The sequence below is a fragment of the Oryzias latipes genome, chromosome 15 (genome assembly GCF_002234675.1).
Source record: "Oryzias latipes chromosome 15, ASM223467v1".
NCBI lineage: Eukaryota > Metazoa > Chordata > Actinopteri > Beloniformes > Adrianichthyidae > Oryzias > Oryzias latipes.
The window spans coordinates 1784761-1802387 of NC_019873.2; the positions used below are offsets into that span (position 1 = coordinate 1784761).

The following is a 17627-nucleotide window of genomic DNA, read 5'->3' on the forward strand; positions in this document are numbered from 1 at the left end:
GAGGAAGGCTTTCAAAATAAAGCATAGAGGGGAAGATTTTTAAAAAAAAATCGGAAATGCTTTTTCAAATGTTAAGTACAACATGAAACAGATATTGGTATGAAGGATAAGGACACATTAAATCCGAGGAGCAGGAAGCTCGCCAAACAGAAGGGAATGAACAAACCGGAGCGCTCTTCCTCAGGCTCCTCCTCTTCTTCCTCGCCTTTAAGGAGAGTTTCTTCAGATACACCATCTTCACATCCTGAAAGAATGTCTTAGGGTTACTTCATACGGTCAGTGATGCATGCTCCTCAGACCCCCCCACCCACCCACCCCACCCCCCCCCACACACACACAGTCGTGGTACCTGTCTCAGACAGCCCCTCCTGCTGGGAAGTCTTCCCCCTTAGTTTCTGTGGGTGTGTCCTCCTGGAGGTTTTCTGCATCCTCTGCCGCTCCCTCAGGGCTTTGCGGATGCTGCTCACCCACGCCTGGTACGCCAGCTGGGGAAGACATGTTCATGCAGCGCCTGCATCTTCGAGCGAGAGCAAAACATGGCTAATCAGGGTCTGACCTGAGAGGCCGTCAGCCGCCGAGGCCTCTTCTCCTCAGAGCTCAGGTCCTCCTCATCCTCACTGTCAGACTCGAACAGATAATACTCTCCTGAGTGGATCACTGCAGCACAGCAAGACATCAAAGTCTGACTTCATTCAGCTGTGCTGTGATTCCTGCTTCCATGTTTCTGGAGCATCTGCCAGAATCCCCACAAGCTTTCACATCCTAATGTTCTAACAAGCAAAGAAATCTGCAAATAAAGCTGTCCAAACAAATATTTACTTAATTAAAAAAGTATTTCTATTCATGTAACAAATACACAACGGGTTCGATTTTTTTAAACTTCAAAATTAATTTTGACTGTGTAATGCTTTCAAATTGAGACTTTTGATGAGTGTCATACCAGACGCATGGTGTAACCACGGCTGATGCCACCTCTTCTGCCGGGACTGCTTCTGCTCTGACACACTATCTGGAGGAAAAGACATCGGAATGAAGGAGAAGCTGAACAGCTGCTTTTTGATGCAGAAACATGTCCTACAGTAACATGTTCTACAGCAGTGCTGCTCAATCATTTTTTGCAACACCCCCCCCCACATACACACACGTATGTACACTCGCACAGTGACAATAAACTAGGTTAGTATCTATAAAAATTGTGTAAGTATACCTAAAATTGTATCTTTTAACATTAACAATATGAAAACATTAATATAAATCCACTTTCAACAAATATTTATATTTATTTAGCCACAGAAACTCTGTTAGTCTAAAACAGAAAAGTAGCTTAAAGTGCCTGAAATAAATAAATAAAAAATCTGTCAGTCATTATTTAAACTAGAAACATTTTGACCAACTGAACCATTTGATGCCGAGAAAAAGAATTCAATCAATGATATTAAATGTAAATTGATCTGAAACATTAACATAGCAGCAACAATAGATTTAATGTTTTTAGTCTGAAGAAATAGATAAAAACATTGTTCTGATTTTATTTCTAAATGATGGATAATTTATGATATGTGACGCTGTTTTCCTGCATTACCTGCTGTCTGCATGTCAAATACTGACACCAACTAAACCACAGGCAGACAAAGAAAACATTGATGGAAAATAAAAACACGTCATCGTAATGTCTACAATAGTTCATAAAGAATGACATTATTAGCATGAGCTGAGTCATCTAAAGGCACGTGATGATCCTGGTGTTGGGCAACAGAGGTAGCTCTCTGTGTGCTGTGTTCCACTTGCAGCCTGAGCCTACTACCCCTCCCCTCTCCTACTCACACACACGTGTGACAGGATACTGTTATAAACTCATATAAATGATAATAGGAAACCAACAGTGACACCGATTATTTTTCAAGCACTGAGCTGCTGTAACCACCGCCCCCCGTTAAAAATGCGCCCCGGGCAATTGCCCATATTACCTGTGCCTAAAACCACTACTACTGCGCGCCCCCCTTGGCATCGCAACAGGGGTGCGCCCCACTATTTGAGTAGCACTGACCTACAGGAACATGTTCTACAGAAACCTGACCTGCATTGGTTGAGGAAACAGTTTGGGCTGATGTTTAACAAAGCATCAGAGCAGAAGCTTCTCAAAGCTGCCTTCAGACATTTGCAGAAGTTCACTCTGGACCTTCAGCACCACAGATGTGATTGATTTGGAGTCAGAACGTCTCATGTCCTACCATCAGTCTGGCTTTCTGAGGCACTCCCAGCACTTCTTGGTCCGTCTTTATACTTCTGCTGCTTAGAGCGAATCCTTTGCATCCTGAAAGGAAGTCAGGGAAGAGAGGAAGAGGAGGAAGAAGAGAGAAGCTGAAATCTGAACAACTCTGACGCTACATTTGTGTCGTCAAACTTACGATCGTTTGAGCTGTGACAGAGATTTGTCCTCCGCCTGCTTGTGGAAATCCATGTTCTTCATCATACTGGCTCTGAAGAGCTCAAAGCCTCTGCAGAAGAGCAAACCGCTTCAGCAAACTCTTCACAGAGACCCGTGACCTTCCTGCTGCCTTCATATTTTCATGACTCTTAATGTGTCAAAGCAGCAAAGCAGAAGCTCTTTTTTAAAGAGAGGAGACATATCTAAAAGCAAAAACTGATCCCTAGAGAAAGCCAAGGAACCGTTGGCATTATCAGATGACAACAACAAAAACCAAAATCAAATCCAGAAAACAGAACTTTCTGTTTTTTTATCAGAAATTATTTCCCAGTATATAAAAAACAATCCAAACTTTTCCCAAATGATCAGTTCTACAGTTACTGTACAGCATGACTTATCTTTCACTTGAAATGTACCTGGATGCCTGCTTGGCTGAGGCCTGGAGCTCCGCGCTCACATGCAGGAAGTAAAAACTGAGGAAGACCCTCCTCTGCAGCAGGAGGCAGATAAAACAGAAGCCGTCCCAGAGGATCCCCGCTTCTTCTATTGGAAGAGTGCACGTGTCACTGTGCACGGCGTTTGCTGTTACAGAAGAACCACAAGAAGATCAGTCCTGCAGAAACATCTGCAGACGGTTCAGATTGGTTCAGGTTGTTCATCTTAAACAGAAGACACAAAGGAAAAGGAGCTCCATGCCCACAGCTACACCTGCAGCTCCCGCATGTAATCAGATTACTGCTTCTGCAGTACTCACGGTCATAGTATCCTTTGACTGTGCAGACCAAGCTGAAGAGCTGGATGACCCAACAGAACCGCTCCTGCATCTTAAACACAAACACACACGCCAGGATCTGGAACACACACACATCAGAGAAGAATCAGGGGGAGGAAGGGGGAGGAGGAGGAGGACCGGGGAAGCTTCTTACGCTTACAGATAAAACACTCTTGGAAATGATGACAGCCACGTTGTAAATGATCAGGCAGTCCCACAGAATGAGGCGGGTTCTAGAGCGTTTCACCATCAGCTTGGTTCCAAACAGCAGGAAGAAGAAGCAGCCGAGCAGGTAGCCCAACCCAAAGACTGAGATCCTGCTGGCTCCTGTGATGAAGACCACGGACAGCACGAACCAGAAGAAGTAACGAAACACCAGAACCTTTAGCATGTCTAGATAACTCCTGAGAAAGGACAGACACGGAGAGGAGGAGAACAATGAGTGAGGGTCCAGCCTTTGAACTTTAACACACGTTTTTTCTTCCAGGCAGAACCTGATGAAGCTAACACCTCCAGTGCAGTATTCACTTAACTACCGCTCGTGAAAGTTCTCCCATTTAAAAAGATGAAAGAGGCCTCTAATGTTCTTCATTGAAATACTTCAGCTCTGGAAAACAGTATAGGGGGAACAATCCAGGAGAACACACTGTAGGACTTTTAATGAAATAATTGCTACATTTGTCAGTCAAATAAGTCAATAACTAAAGTTCAACTCAATACTTTGATGTGTACCCTTTGTGTTTAACGACAACAGTCAAACGTTTTCTGTAAGTTTTTACAAGGTTTTCACAAACTGTTGCTGTTTTTTGGCTCCTCTACAGCAGTGATGTTTTGGTCAATTCCTCCATGCAGATCTGCTCTACAGCAGTGATGTTTTGGTCCATTCGTCCATGCAGATCTCCTCTAGAGCAGTGATGTTTTGGGGCTGTTGCTGGGCAACACAGACTTTCAACTCCCTCCAAAGATTTTCTATGGGGTTGAGATCTGGAGACTGGCTAGGCCACTCTAGGACCTTAAAATGGTTCTTATGAAGCCACTCCTTTGTTACCCGGGCAACGTGTGTTTGGGATTGTTGTCATGCTGAAAGACCCAGCCACGATTCATCTTCAATGCTGATGGAAGGAGGTTTTCACTCAAATTCTGACCATACATGGCCCCATTCATTCTTTTACTCCAGAGTTATCAGACTCCAGGCCTTACGAGACGGAACCCTGCTATTTCTTTCAGAAACGTGGCCCTACTTGTGGTTTTTGACGGTGTTTTACCACAATGGCAGTGGTTAGTTGGAAAACATCTAGGACACTGGTCCTCAAGGCCTTGAGATTAACACTATGCTTTGCACAGATCAGTCCCCCTAAAACAGGGGTCAGGAACCTTTTTGGCCGAGAGAGCCATAAACACCACATATTTTTAAATGTAATTTCGTGAGAGCCAGACAATAATGTTGTGTCCCTTTCCCACACTGAGGCACGGAGACTGAACATCTTTTAAGGTTCTCTATTCTAGCTACTGCAGGCTGTAACCAACGCCGTTCAACTTATTCAGCAACTCCTCAATCTCTCCCGCCGAGAGCGCTTCTCCCAACTTTTTATTCCCTCCTCCTGCACCAGCCCTCCTATTTCCCTTATTAGGCCCATAGCTGAATCCCATTGGTCCAAACTCCCCAACAACAGGCTGAGCGACAGAACTGAGGGCCAACCAGTATCCCAACAGCCACACTCAGTACAACTCAGTCCACTATGACAGTGATCCCCAACCTTTATTGCACCACGGACCAGTTTGATGTCTGGTAAAATTCTCACAGACCGGTATGTTATATGTGGCAGACAAACACTGTAGCAACGCTGCAATAAAAGCAGAGACACGTGATAAGACGTACTCTGCACTTTTACTTTGACACGCTAAAAATTGTACATCACCCAGGTGTCATCATCCTCTCCCCTTCCCACACTCATGGTGCTAAAAAGAAGTAAACACAACAGGAAGAAATAACTAAAGAAATAACATCTTCAACCTGAGCCTGAGTCTGGAGACGGTCCCAGTCCTGTGGAAGACCTCCTGTGTGGTTCCGGTTCCTAAGATGGCGCACGCTAAGGAACCAAACCACTACAGATCAGTAGCCCTGACCTCCCACCTGATGAAGACCATGGAGAGGCTCATCCTCAGCCACCTTCGCTCAGTGGTCAGCACCGCAACGGACCTGCTGCAGTTTGCCTACAGGCCGAACATCGGGGTGGATGATGCTGTCATCTACCTGCTGCACCGGGCATTGAATCACCTGGAGGACGCCGGAACCGCTGTGAGGGTCATGTTCTTTGACTTCTCCAGCGCCTTCAACACCATCCGGCCAGCTCTGCTGAGAGAGAAGCTGGAAGGGGCTGGAGTGGACGGATGACTGACTGCATGGACGACCGACTACCTCACCAACAGACCACAGTATGTGAGGCTACACAACTGTGTGTCGGAGGTGGTGGTCTCCAGCACTGGTGCTCCTCAGGGGACGGTGCTCTCACCGTTCCTCTTTACACTTTATACCTCGGACTTTACGTACAACACCGGCAGTTGTCACCTCCAGAAGTTCTCTGACGACTCGGCCATTGTTGGCTGTGTGTCAGGGGGGGACGAGCTGGAGTACAGGTCAGTCATCAAGGACTTTGTGGACTGGTGTGAGCGAAATCACCTGTGCTTGAACACCAGTAAGACAATGGAGATGGTGATTGATTTCCGGAGGAGAACACCACAATACACACCGGTGAGCATCCAGGGCTCGGACATTGAGGTAGTGGACAGTTTTAAGTACCTGGGTGTTCACCTCAACAAGAAACTGGACTGGACTCAAAACACCGATGCCCTGTATAAGAAGGGCCAAAGTGGCCTCCACCTTCTGAGGAGACTGAGGTCCTTTGGAGTGTGCAGGCCTCTCTTAAGGACATTTTATGACTCTGTGGTAGCCTCTGTTATCCACTACGCCGTGGCCTGTTGGGGAGCAGGCAGCACAGACCGAGACAGGAAGAGACTGAACAAGCTGGTCAGGAGGGCCAGTTCTGTCCTGGGCTGCCCACTGGACTTTGTGGAGGAAGTGGGTGAAAGGAGGATGTTGGCCAAGTTAACATCCATCATGGACAACACCTCTCACCCACTGCATCAGACAGTGGAGGCACTGAACAGCTCCTTCAGTGGCAGACTTCTACACCCACCATGCAGGAAGGAACGGTTCAGGAGGTCATTCATCCCAACAGCTGTAAGACTGTACAATGCCACAGTTTAAATATGCATGTACAAACCGGTTTTTCATACATCCATAGCTCATCTGTATATTCTGTGTTTTCACTTTATTTATTTCATTTTATTATTAGGCATAACATACGTTATGTTGTAATAGTGTACATAATTTATTACTTACTTACTTTTTACTTTTTTTATATTTTTGCACATTTTTGTATTTGTATACTTGCACATTTGGGAACACCCCTCACTTTTGGACATTGCTGTCACTTTTCTCTGCTTTTTGGAACTGCTGTGACAATTGAATTTCCCCAATGTGGGATCAATAAAGAAATATCTATATCTACAACATAACTGCCAGATGAAAGGACCTGTAGGCAAAAAGAAACACCCATGCTCAACCCTATTTTGACCAAAGCCGGCAAAGGGATTGATTTAATTCCCTGTTCTGCCAGCTCCAACAGTAATCCCTGCAGCCTGCAGAACTCTGACAGCAGACCAAACGTGCACGTGACGACACTACAGTACAACAAAGTAATATGACTTGCATGAAAACTGTGGTATTTTCCAAACATAACAATAAACACGGATTATGACATGAGCAACTTCCTCTCTGCCCGCAACACTCCCTGGTCGCTATTATAACATTTAAACAAGCCTTCAAAATAAGTGCATGGAAATCTGACTCACCACAATGCTGAATGGTTGGAGAGAATCTCCCGTTGGGATAAATCAGTATTTAAAGTAGGACTCCTGATGCTGTCTATTAAATGTAGCTTTCTTTTTCTGGAAGTGGAAGGCTCCTCTTCTGTCTCCTGGCTGGGCCTTTTCCACTTGGCAAAGAAAAGTTCCAAAAACGTTTGTTTTTTATTCATTTCGCTAGCTCCTGGGTTTTATTTTAGCGGTATCCTACCACGTGACCGAGATGAGCGAATTGGCCTGCGTCAAGAGGAACATAGACGGATGGAACAGAGAATCTGGCAATTTTTCAAAATAAAACATCTTTCAGATACGGAAATAAATTAAATGGAAGTCATGTGAGATTTATTTTTTCTTTGTGTGTGGCCCGGTACCAAATGACCCACGGACAGGTACCGGTCCGCGGCCCGGGGGTTGGGGACCGCTGCACTACAATATGTTTAAAACTCAAAATACAAGTGAATGTGTGCATTTGTTGTAATTTAACACTTTTAAAGTACAATAAATATGTGGATTCTTTTTAATAAGATTGTTATGCTGTTGCTAATAAATGATGAGTATTTCTTAGCATTAATGTGACTTCTGGTGCTGCATGGTGGTTGTGCTGATGGTCTAGTCTGGTTGATACGTGGTGAGCTTCAGCTTCAGGCGTTGAGACTTCTATCCGTTGATCGTAGGTTGGTCTGAATGTCCTTTGGATGTGAGAAAGACTGCTCACATGCAGACGTGGAGCCAAACATTGTCAGTACAGCAACACTCACACCAGCAGTGTATGGTATGTGACGGGCAGCGTGTCCTAAGTTTTGACCATCAGTGCGCGTTTCACCTTGCTGCCTGAGCCCACTACCCCTCTCATGTTCCTCCTCACACATCCCACCCCTGCAGCTGCGCTCCTTCTCAGAGACGGGAGCGCAGCTGCAGGTTTCAGGCTGTTACAAACTCTGTGATAGAACAGATAATAGGAAACCAGCAGTGGCACAGATATTTTTCTCCAAGCACTGCTACTACTGCGCGTCAGGGGGTGGCATCGCATCGCGCCCAAGAAGGACTAGTCTAATGACATTTATTTTTAATAATTAAAGATTTCTCTGCGCGCCAGATGTGGCCATCAGAAGAGCCAGATGTGGCTCGCGAGCCGTGGGTTCCCGACCCCTGAACTAAAGCATGATGATGACGTTTAATGTTTCCACCCTCAGATAAAGGGGAGTTTTCAGTGATCTTGTGTGTCTTCCATTTTATGATCATTGTATAATTTTATGATAATTAATCTTCTAAACGTGATTTTTATTATCGTTATGATTATTATTAAGTGCATGTTCGCTAATATTATCTTTAAGCCGTGCTTTATTCTTGACCGAACTGACCCGGAAGAAGGGTTAGGATTAAGCTAATATGTGCTAACAACATTTAGCTTGGATCCATTTAAAAACTGTGCGGTCAATTCCGCCATGTGTATCTTGGCTTCACGTAAATATGTGGGAAACATGAATTCACATGATTGTTTACACGGTTTCTCAGGACTGTGCGGAGCGGCACTTCTGCATTTAAAGCCATTCAAAGCCGCTCCTCTGCTCAGAGACACGGTTCTCCTGTGTTCGGCAGCCCACTCATGCAAAGCAGCCGGACAGAGTGCGGTCCAAAGCCTCCTCCGGAGAGCACACTGTGACAAAGCACCCTCCCCTGCCCGCAAACACGAAGCTACGAGTCCGGCTGCTCTGCTCAGAGACACGGTTTGCTCGCGTGGAGCAGCCGGTCGGTCCTGTTTGCGCTCAAAGCCACACCGTCCACGCATGACATTAAACCAGAGCAGTAGTGACCCACGGTCAGATCAACAATCGGCATAACCCACCTATCTCCATCGGAAGGAAAACCTTGATCCGAATGAGTCTGATGGGGGCAGAGTATTCTGAACGGCGTGTTTACATGACGCATTTTTATTTTGATCAGGCGTCCCTGAAGGTCCCTCCCAGGGGCCTTCAAGGAATAGTTAACTGGGTTAAACTTTTATTTTTCTTGGCTTTACTTAAAAAAAATTAAAGCTATAGTTGATTTATACCTATTATACAAATTACAGGCCTCTCTCTTGTTTTTTGGTGGGAGAACTTAAATTGATGGCTGACTTAATACTTTTTTTGCACCACTATAAGCAGCAGCTCCTCAGGAAAGTCAGTTTCTGTTGTTTACCTGCAGTTGATGAAGTTCGGCGCAGGGTTGAACAGCCGACCCTCCATGGGCTCAGGTTCATCTGAGTTCTCTCCAGCCAGAACCATCCACTCCTCTGTGCGTTCACAGTCAAACACTTTCCACTGCTGCGACGCACACATCAGGAGCACAAAGTCCGCTGCAAGACACACAGCTCTTCATCAGCCCAATGCTCTGTGGCAGCATGACTGTCATCTTCATGGTCATTACCCCCATCATTTTTACATCTTTGAACCACCATTATCATCATCGTGTTGTCATTCACACTGAGATTTCTTTAAAAAAAGTATTCTTATTGGTAATACCACTATAACCTTCATCATCATCACCGTCACTGTTACCATCAGTTGATTATCTCCCACATTCTACTCAAAATCATCAATGCCGTCATTGTGAAGTTCAATATCGTTTCATCTTCCTCACCTGGCTATTCCCAAGTTTATGGTCATCAGCAGCTCTTATGACAAGAGAAAACAGTTGTGTGTAGTGTAATCACTGAAACACAAAGGCTGGGAAAGGCTACTGAAGGCTGGAGGCATCAAATGCCTCCATCGACGAGACTAAAAGATGAGACTCGCTGGGTTGTCGATTACAAAGCACAGAAATGGACAGATGTGACTGACCCATCAGGTTTCCAGAGTTGGGCACGGTGAAGAAGTCCGGCAGGTAGAGCCACTTGATGAGGGCGTCCAGGGTACCCCAGTCCTGCAGCACGGGGTTACTCCACCTCCACGGGTAATCTACAGAGACAAACGCAGACAGCCTTAATACTCATAATATCCCAGATGGCATGTGGTGAATAGAGATTTAGGTATTTGTGTGACACATTCATGTATTCTCTGTGGACACTGTGGTGGAACACTGACTTTGTGCTGACCACCAGGGTTTGTTAAACTACCAAATCATTATAATAAATAAAGTCTGGTTCCCAATCCTTGCGCCTCTGTGATTCAGAATTAATTCTGGAGACATTTTAGGAATTTGATTTAGTTAGATGTTTGTAATTTGGGGTTGAAGGTTGAGCCCTGTGCCCTTTTGTTCTCCTCCTTCAGCTTTTCTGCATTCACTCACTGAAAGCAAATCCATGAGATCTCTGGCTTGTACCCACCCATGCAGAGAACAGGCGGAATGCCCACACAAAGCAGGTACTGGTAGATCATGAAGATGGACAGGAACAGACAATATTTGGGCCAGATCCTGGCGATGGCTGCTCGGCGCCGCCTCACCAAGATGGCAACCATCCAGCAGCCGTGGATAAGGACCAGAAAGTTCATTCTCTGTCCGATCACATTCACCGTCATCAGGAAGCATATCTGTTTGGGACAAAGCAAAAGCTTATTAGACACAGCAGCAGAGATGCACTGGAACAAGCCATCTCAAGGACTTCCCCTTAGGGAAATTAAAAGCAACTTTTAAGCCAGACTAGAGTTGTGCAGTCACCCACTTCCAGTCCAAACTTGTAAAACGTGTAGTTGACGAGGTATTTGAGGCACGCCACCAGGCCTTGGTCTAAAGAGTCTCTTGTTGCAGAGGGGAAGACTGCAGGAATTGGAGGTGGAGATCTCTGCAGCTGGCGGTAATGGTGAGCCTGGTGTCGGTACACGGTGGCCTCAAAGACCAGCAGCATCAGAACTATCAAATGGTTCTGCAGGGAAATGCACAGGACAGAAATGAAAACACAAAACTCTAAATCTAGAATGTGTGGGATTTAATGAACTGAGGCTAAAACTTCTTCAATTAAAGTTCAAGTATTTCTATTTATCTCTGTTCATGTGTCTGCCTGTCCATCAATCCAGTCTGCACGGTCTGGAACTGCCAGCTAACAAGTGTGAGCCCTGTTGTTAGTTTACAGATGCAAAATCTGAAGGCAATGGTAGCATCAGACATACTTTACTGTATCCCAGCGCTGTGGCGTCCTTCCTGATGCCGAACCATTTGGCTGGATCCACTGGTTCCTTATAGAGGGAGGAGTTTAGCAACAACTTGGTGTGATTGGTCAGAGGCTGTAAAGAAAAAAGGAATAAAAGTTTGTTCATGCAGAATTGAGTTTATTAATGACAAGCAACAAGCTTTGTCTTTTATATCCCATTTTTGATATATATTGCATTTGAAGAACAGTGCATTGATTATTATGGGCCGTAAACTCAATTCTTTGATAATCCAGCTGTTTGTTGTGTGTGTGGGTTTCTATCTTCCATCAGTAATGATTGAACCTTCAGACGACCTATGATCCCCGCCCTCATTGTTCTGTGCTCCACATTCAGGTCTGAGCTCGCTCCTGCAAGTTTCTGGAAGCCTGGCTCTGCTGAGGTTCCTGCATGGCACCAAGAGAAGCTCACCGTGCTGCAATTGCGGGAGTACTCTTCTGGGTTGACCACGCTCAGCTGGTACAGCATCTTGCAAATGATGATGACGCACACCCAGACCGTAGACAGGCAGGATGCCATGGGCCTGAAGCGGCAGAAGGGCGTGGCCAGCGACCACAGCACCACCAGGACCAGATTCATCACAGACGCCTTCAGACAAACAACACAAACACATGTTCCAAACACCCACATTCTGGAACCCCTTACAGGCAGAGAGAGGACCTCACAGGTCTGACACCGGCTTGGAAGCTGACTCTTAGATACAGTGAGACAGTTTTTGGGTCTTATTCATCCTCAGAGTGACAACAGACTTCTCACCTCTTGCAAAGCAACCCAGACAGTGAAGAAGGCCACCATCTTCAGGATGTGAAGTTCCAACAGCCTCCAGAGAAACACCTGAACTTTAGAGAGGATCTCCGAGAACTTCCTGGACAAAACCAGCAGCCGGTCCATCACCAGACCCCATTTACTAGGCATCAACTCCTCTACAAAAGACACGCGACGTAAAGAACCAGAAAGACAAAGATCACATCATGTGAGGAGATCATTTGTGCAGAACAAACGAGAGACTAGTTGTCTTCTGAGTTCTACCTTCATCAGCAGATTCTTCAGTGTTGCTCGGGTCTTCCTCAGTGTTGAGCTCCACAGCATCAGCAGAGCCGACTGCGTCGCTGTTTCTGCGTCTGTGGGCAGATCAATGACTCACTAAAACATCACACCAACAAACACTGTGTGTGTGTCCAAGTTACTTGTGAGTGTCTGTGTGTTAATTAATTGTAAGGTTCTGGTGTGAGTGTGTTGTTGTGTTTTCTATGTAAGCGTCACTTTTGTTTACGTATCGTTTTGTTACTGTGTCTCTGTGTTACTTGTGTCCTTGTATGTGTGTGTGTGTTACTTGTGTGTTGGTGTGACGTTCTCCAGATCTGTGATCCTCATGAATGGCTTGTGAAAATAGTGCAGTTGCAGAATACAGGCCAGCAGGAAGAAGCCTGGGATCAGAATGCTGGTGAAGAGCTCCGACAAATCAAACGTCTCCAATCCGATCGCCGCCAGCCTAAAGGGAAAAGGTCAGAACGTCTGAATCCCGTCTGCAGATCAGTCAGACCCAACCGCCACAGGCGACCGTGAAGAACGTACTGTTCGTCAGTGAATCCAGTCAGGTTTTTCCAGTACACAGGGAAGTCTTCAAACTGGTATGTGTAGATGGTGATCAGCACCAGCATGGTGTAGGCCACCACCAGCCACCAGAAAAGCTTCAGCAGATGCCTCCATAGGGAGTAATACACCTGAGGAAGGCAAACAGCATAACCAGCTGTGACAGAAACATGACATTCTGAAAGAATACAGACCCCGCCCGCTGCCGGGCGGGAACCTACAGTCACCCTCTGCTCTCGGTCTTCATGATGCTCATATGATGTTGAAAAGTTCTACGATGTTGTTTTGTTTGTAAAGAGTCTTACAAAGGCAGTGTTCACTGCAGTCGTCACATGAAGCAGAGCTCTGGTCTTACCTGGTAGAAGCACAGGCAGAGCAGGAACAGCAGCATGTAGACAATCTTATATGCAACCAGCTTCCCAGCAAACGACACCATGATGAACATCCCTCCACACACGTAGATCCAGTATTTGGCGTAGCAGCTCATCACCATGCCACCTACAACCTTCAACATCGACTGCTCAGCAGCGCCCCCTGCTGGAGCAGAACAAGACGGGACAGTGAGGCCGAAATGCAAAAGCATCGTTCACACTCAGCATATGTTTGTGACGGCTCCTCTGCAGATCCAAGAACTGCCCCCACCCCTAGAAAGCCAGCCCCAACCCTCAGAACTGAGTCTTACAAAAGACTTTTTCAGGTTTCCACAAAGCCTATGTGGAGGTCAGAAACAGGAAGAACTCAGAGGAATGTGCAAAAAACAAAAGCCAGTGAAAAGCTGAAAGCCGTGCACGTGTGTGTGTGCGTTTTGACCTTTTGTGGCGACTTCCTGCAGCGGTGTTTGAGAACTGCTCTTCCTCCTGAAGTTCTCCATCACTGCCTGACGCAGCAGCAGCCAGAAGGTCAGGACAAACAGCAGCTGCAGAGGACAGGAAGCGCTGAGATTCAAGAAACCACTGATCCTCAGGAGCAGAGCAGAACCTGGAGGCGGTGTCTGAAACTGTCTGAAATGTCAAAGTCAAAGTTTCTTCTCCAGTATCAGAGCCAGAAAATAAATAGATTGGCGAGCTGTGTGCCTCAACAAGGGTCAGAGAAACCAGAGATCTTCTCAATCACTGCAGCTGCTGGGCTCCTGCTCAGATCTTACCATTGCTCCAAGTCTCAGGCAGGGGTACTGGGCCTTGTCCAGTCCTAACTGCCTCAGACTCATGGTGCCTACACTGGTGGGGAGTTCTGGGTGAAGCTCCATGGCCCAGATGTACTGCAGACAGCACAGAACCAGACCGTAGAGGAGGATGAAGGGGGAGCACAGCGTGGCTGCATGTCGTCTGCAACCAAAGAAACAACCAGGTGAAGTAACAGAACCGGGATCCGACCGTGTGAGAGCTTCTCACAGAACATGCAAGATCCCAGATGAACACAGAAGAACATAACAGGATCACCAAGGAACAGAGAACTAACTGAAACTGCAGGACCTTCCAATTAAACATGTCTGAACGTTCCTGCAGCCTTCAATGTGTTCTGACGTTCTACAGCTTTTGAAAAACGTTTCCTGTCGGTCATTCTCAGGCTGTTCCACTGAGCGGAGCCACTTCAGAGGAACTGGGAAAACCAGACGCTCCGCTGAGTCTGCTTGTAGATCAAAATAAATGATGGAACAGATCACCTGCAGTGGAGCAGCCCAGCTTTTATCTGTGGGTTTTTTATAGATCCTCTGGATCAGATCCTGACCCCTAAACGTCCAAAGTACTGACAGAAATGCTGGCTCTGGCCTTCAGACCGAAGCTCCAGGTTCCAGCTTCAGCTGAACCGAGTGTCAGAGCGGTAGGTGAAGCTACGACGAGCTGAGACTAACAAATGGTCAGCACCTGGCCCGCAGGATCCAGATGAGGCAGGCCCACAGCAGCAGCACAAAGGTCAGCCAGCTGTGGTACGTGATGCTCCAGACCTGCAGAACACAGCAGAACCGAGCACGGCAGTGAGGGGCAGCCAATGTCAAGACAGCAACCACGCAGAGCCGTCTCTCTGCTTCCTGCTCACCATCATGGCGATCAGGGCGCTCACGTAACTCTGCTGCATCACCACCTTTCCCAGCAGGAAGAACGGACTTTCACCGGACGGTCCTCCGTGGACCCCTGCAGAACCGAGGAGAGCTGGAGTCAGAGAACCGGATCACCCGTTTGCCACTTTTTAGGCAGACGGTGTGGGTTCTGCTTCAGACTGGACCGTTTTATTGGTTGGATTTTTTGTATTGTATGTGTTGGAGTGTGTGGCCTCCACAAAATGGGTAAAGTGTGTTTAAACAATGCTGGAGTGCTCAGTACCTGGATCTGCCTGGTTCTCCACAGCACCTGTTCCACTGTCTGTTACCGTGGTAACAAGCATGATCTAAAAGGGAGCAGATCAAAGTCTCAACACGTTATGAGTCCAGGCGAAGCATCAGTGTCTGTATTAGCTGATCTGTGCTAAAGCTGCTGAGGTGGGTGCTCAGTTCATCTCCATGTGAACTGGGCCAGTTCTCTTTCAGTTTGATCTCCAGAGAGCATGACGGACAGCAGGTCTGTAGACCCTCAACAGCAGGGGGGGTCACACTTTTTTAGCATGCGAGCTACTGTTGAGACAACAAGCTCAAAAGATGTACTAATTATTCAAAAACTACACAGTGAAAGTACACAAATCTTTGTGAGGAGAAAGCTTTGCCGTGTGAATTAATATGATTTTGTTGTCGTACTGAGGAACAGAAAGGCATTTGAGTAGGAATACAGCAGCGACAATGGCGTTTCATGCTCTGCTAAAAACCGTGTCATTGGGGGAGATGGCCTTTCTAAAGTGCGGCAGCCCCTGCTCTGTGGACAGGGTTCGAGGACAGGGGCCTCTGGACCACCCTGCTGCTTGAGTGGGCTTGGATCCCTCGGGTGGGAACCCTGGACCCGGCTGCAGGCGCCGTGGCAGGACGGCTGGCTCAGACAGGGTGTCTCGGTCTAGGCTCTGGTGGAGGAGGAGGTACGCGGTCCTCCATAAACACTCCTGCAGGCCAGAGTGTTCCGCCGCTGGGGTCCGGCCCACAGCGGGGCGGCAGACTTTTAGAAGGCAGAAGGAATGTGAGCTCGCTGTTTTAAACACGCATGTGCAGTGACGGATGTTTCAGAGGATGTTCTGCATGTCAATCAAATGAAATACTTCAGGATGAGGAGGATTATATGCTGACAGATTTCATTTTAAATATATGTATTTGTTTATCCATCTTTAATGGCCTTGGATCTGCCCACACGTCCTCTGACGTCATGAGCACCTCTGCCCAACAGGCTTGGCAGCTGCACCAAAGACGATCCTCAGACCAGCAGAAGCCTGACTGGGTCTCTGACAGAGTGCCTACCTGAGAGTCATCTTCACCATCATCTCTCTGGAGATTCCATGACTTCAGCTCCACCAGCTCCTCCTTCGGTTTCCTACTTCCTCCATGCTCCACCTGAAGATGGAACCACAAGCCGTGACAGAAGAAAACCAGCTGTTCTGCTGCCCTTTTGGATAAGAGGTGAAACGTCTTCAACTTTAAAAAACAAGTCTAGATGACAGCCTTTAAACCTACTACTATGATTGAATGTTTCATTTAATAACAGCCCCATTACAGAATGAACTTCCATCCGTTCCTCAGGCCCTGTGTCATAATGGAACAGAAGACGAATAAAACAAAGCTTGAACTTCTTTTTCATGTTAATGGCTGTGAAGTTCTCAGAAATATTGATGGTATTTTGTTCTGATGTATCCAATCCTGTTGCTGTAGGTCTGACAAACCACAAATGCAGTTCTTTTGGTTTCAAACAGAGATGCAGTACTATTTCAACTTTGACCTATTTTCTTTGTGCAATATTGTTATGAAAGCCCTTTTCTGAGTTAATGCCAAAATATGTTTAAAAAAGTGAATTGACCTGCTGTTTGAGAATGAAATAGATCTATTGGAAATGTTTCTGTATTTGTCTTAGGGTTTGCATTCTAGTTGGTGATGGTCCAGTTTTTAAGGAGAACATTTGAGAAAGGCCCTTCATGTCTTGACTCCTGATCTAGAAGAACCCTGATGCCAACAGGATTGTGGGTAAATACCTGCTTAGGCGTGTGGCTTCCTGATCTGAGGACAGCAACCACGGTCACATAGAGGAGCAGCAGGATTCCCGGGTTCACATATACGGGCCAATCATGGTTGGTGTTGAGGATGAGTTCATCAGGCAGCGAACAGTTTCCTGGCACAATGAAGTCCTTCAGACCGAAGAGCCTGGACAGACACAAGGACTGTTCTTAGCCTGACCTGAACAGCCCCTCATAGCCCCAAACTAACGTTAGGGGTGCAACAAAAATGGTGACCAACATCAGAGCTAGCCAGCTGTACAGTTCAGATCCAGATCCAATCCAGATTCCAGCTCAGACGAGGAAAACAAAGATGCTCATACATCTATTGGTCTGTAAGTGGATGCATCAGAATGGAGTGGAGCAGGAAGCTTGATGTCCGCCCAGAGTTTTTTCTATGTCACAAATACTGGTAAGCTCTTTTTCCAACGGCATTTTTTCATTTTCTCCTGAATAAAGAACCCAGCCAGTAAGGTCAAGTGGGCCCCAGTTGACCTTACTGGCTGGGAAACACTCAGAAATGCAATTTAAAATCCATTTTCTTCATATTTGTCCTCCATCATGAGAAAAAGGCTACAAGAACATGTTAAAACCATCCAAAACACCATTTTGATCAGAGTGGCTCTTTAATCTGGCAAAATAAAAAACCAATATTGTTGGA

General features: G+C 46.4%; 1 protein-coding gene across 1 annotated transcript in view; it reads right to left on the minus strand.

Moving 5' to 3' along the window:
• Nucleotides 1-17627, minus strand: part of piezo1 (piezo type mechanosensitive ion channel component 1) — a 52957-nt gene that overhangs the window by 14581 nt on the left and 20749 nt on the right. Inside the window, exons 7-33 of the mRNA XM_023963351.1 lie at nucleotides 16946-17114; nucleotides 16221-16313; nucleotides 15169-15232; nucleotides 14885-14979; nucleotides 14713-14792; nucleotides 13992-14172; nucleotides 13658-13763; nucleotides 13203-13384; nucleotides 12830-12978; nucleotides 12588-12746; nucleotides 12284-12375; nucleotides 12011-12177; nucleotides 11666-11842; nucleotides 11216-11329; nucleotides 10771-10971; nucleotides 10435-10639; nucleotides 9950-10066; nucleotides 9309-9465; nucleotides 3361-3604; nucleotides 3183-3279; nucleotides 2845-3010; nucleotides 2409-2498; nucleotides 2232-2314; nucleotides 941-1009; nucleotides 557-657; nucleotides 350-485; nucleotides 167-244 (exon numbers count right to left, since the gene is read on the minus strand). Coding sequence (XP_023819119.1) covers nucleotides 167-244; nucleotides 350-485; nucleotides 557-657; nucleotides 941-1009; nucleotides 2232-2314; nucleotides 2409-2498; nucleotides 2845-3010; nucleotides 3183-3279; nucleotides 3361-3604; nucleotides 9309-9465; nucleotides 9950-10066; nucleotides 10435-10639; nucleotides 10771-10971; nucleotides 11216-11329; nucleotides 11666-11842; nucleotides 12011-12177; nucleotides 12284-12375; nucleotides 12588-12746; nucleotides 12830-12978; nucleotides 13203-13384; nucleotides 13658-13763; nucleotides 13992-14172; nucleotides 14713-14792; nucleotides 14885-14979; nucleotides 15169-15232; nucleotides 16221-16313; nucleotides 16946-17114 — 3572 coding nt within the window. The remainder of the gene's footprint in view (nucleotides 1-166; nucleotides 245-349; nucleotides 486-556; nucleotides 658-940; nucleotides 1010-2231; nucleotides 2315-2408; nucleotides 2499-2844; nucleotides 3011-3182; nucleotides 3280-3360; nucleotides 3605-9308; nucleotides 9466-9949; nucleotides 10067-10434; nucleotides 10640-10770; nucleotides 10972-11215; nucleotides 11330-11665; nucleotides 11843-12010; nucleotides 12178-12283; nucleotides 12376-12587; nucleotides 12747-12829; nucleotides 12979-13202; nucleotides 13385-13657; nucleotides 13764-13991; nucleotides 14173-14712; nucleotides 14793-14884; nucleotides 14980-15168; nucleotides 15233-16220; nucleotides 16314-16945; nucleotides 17115-17627) is intronic.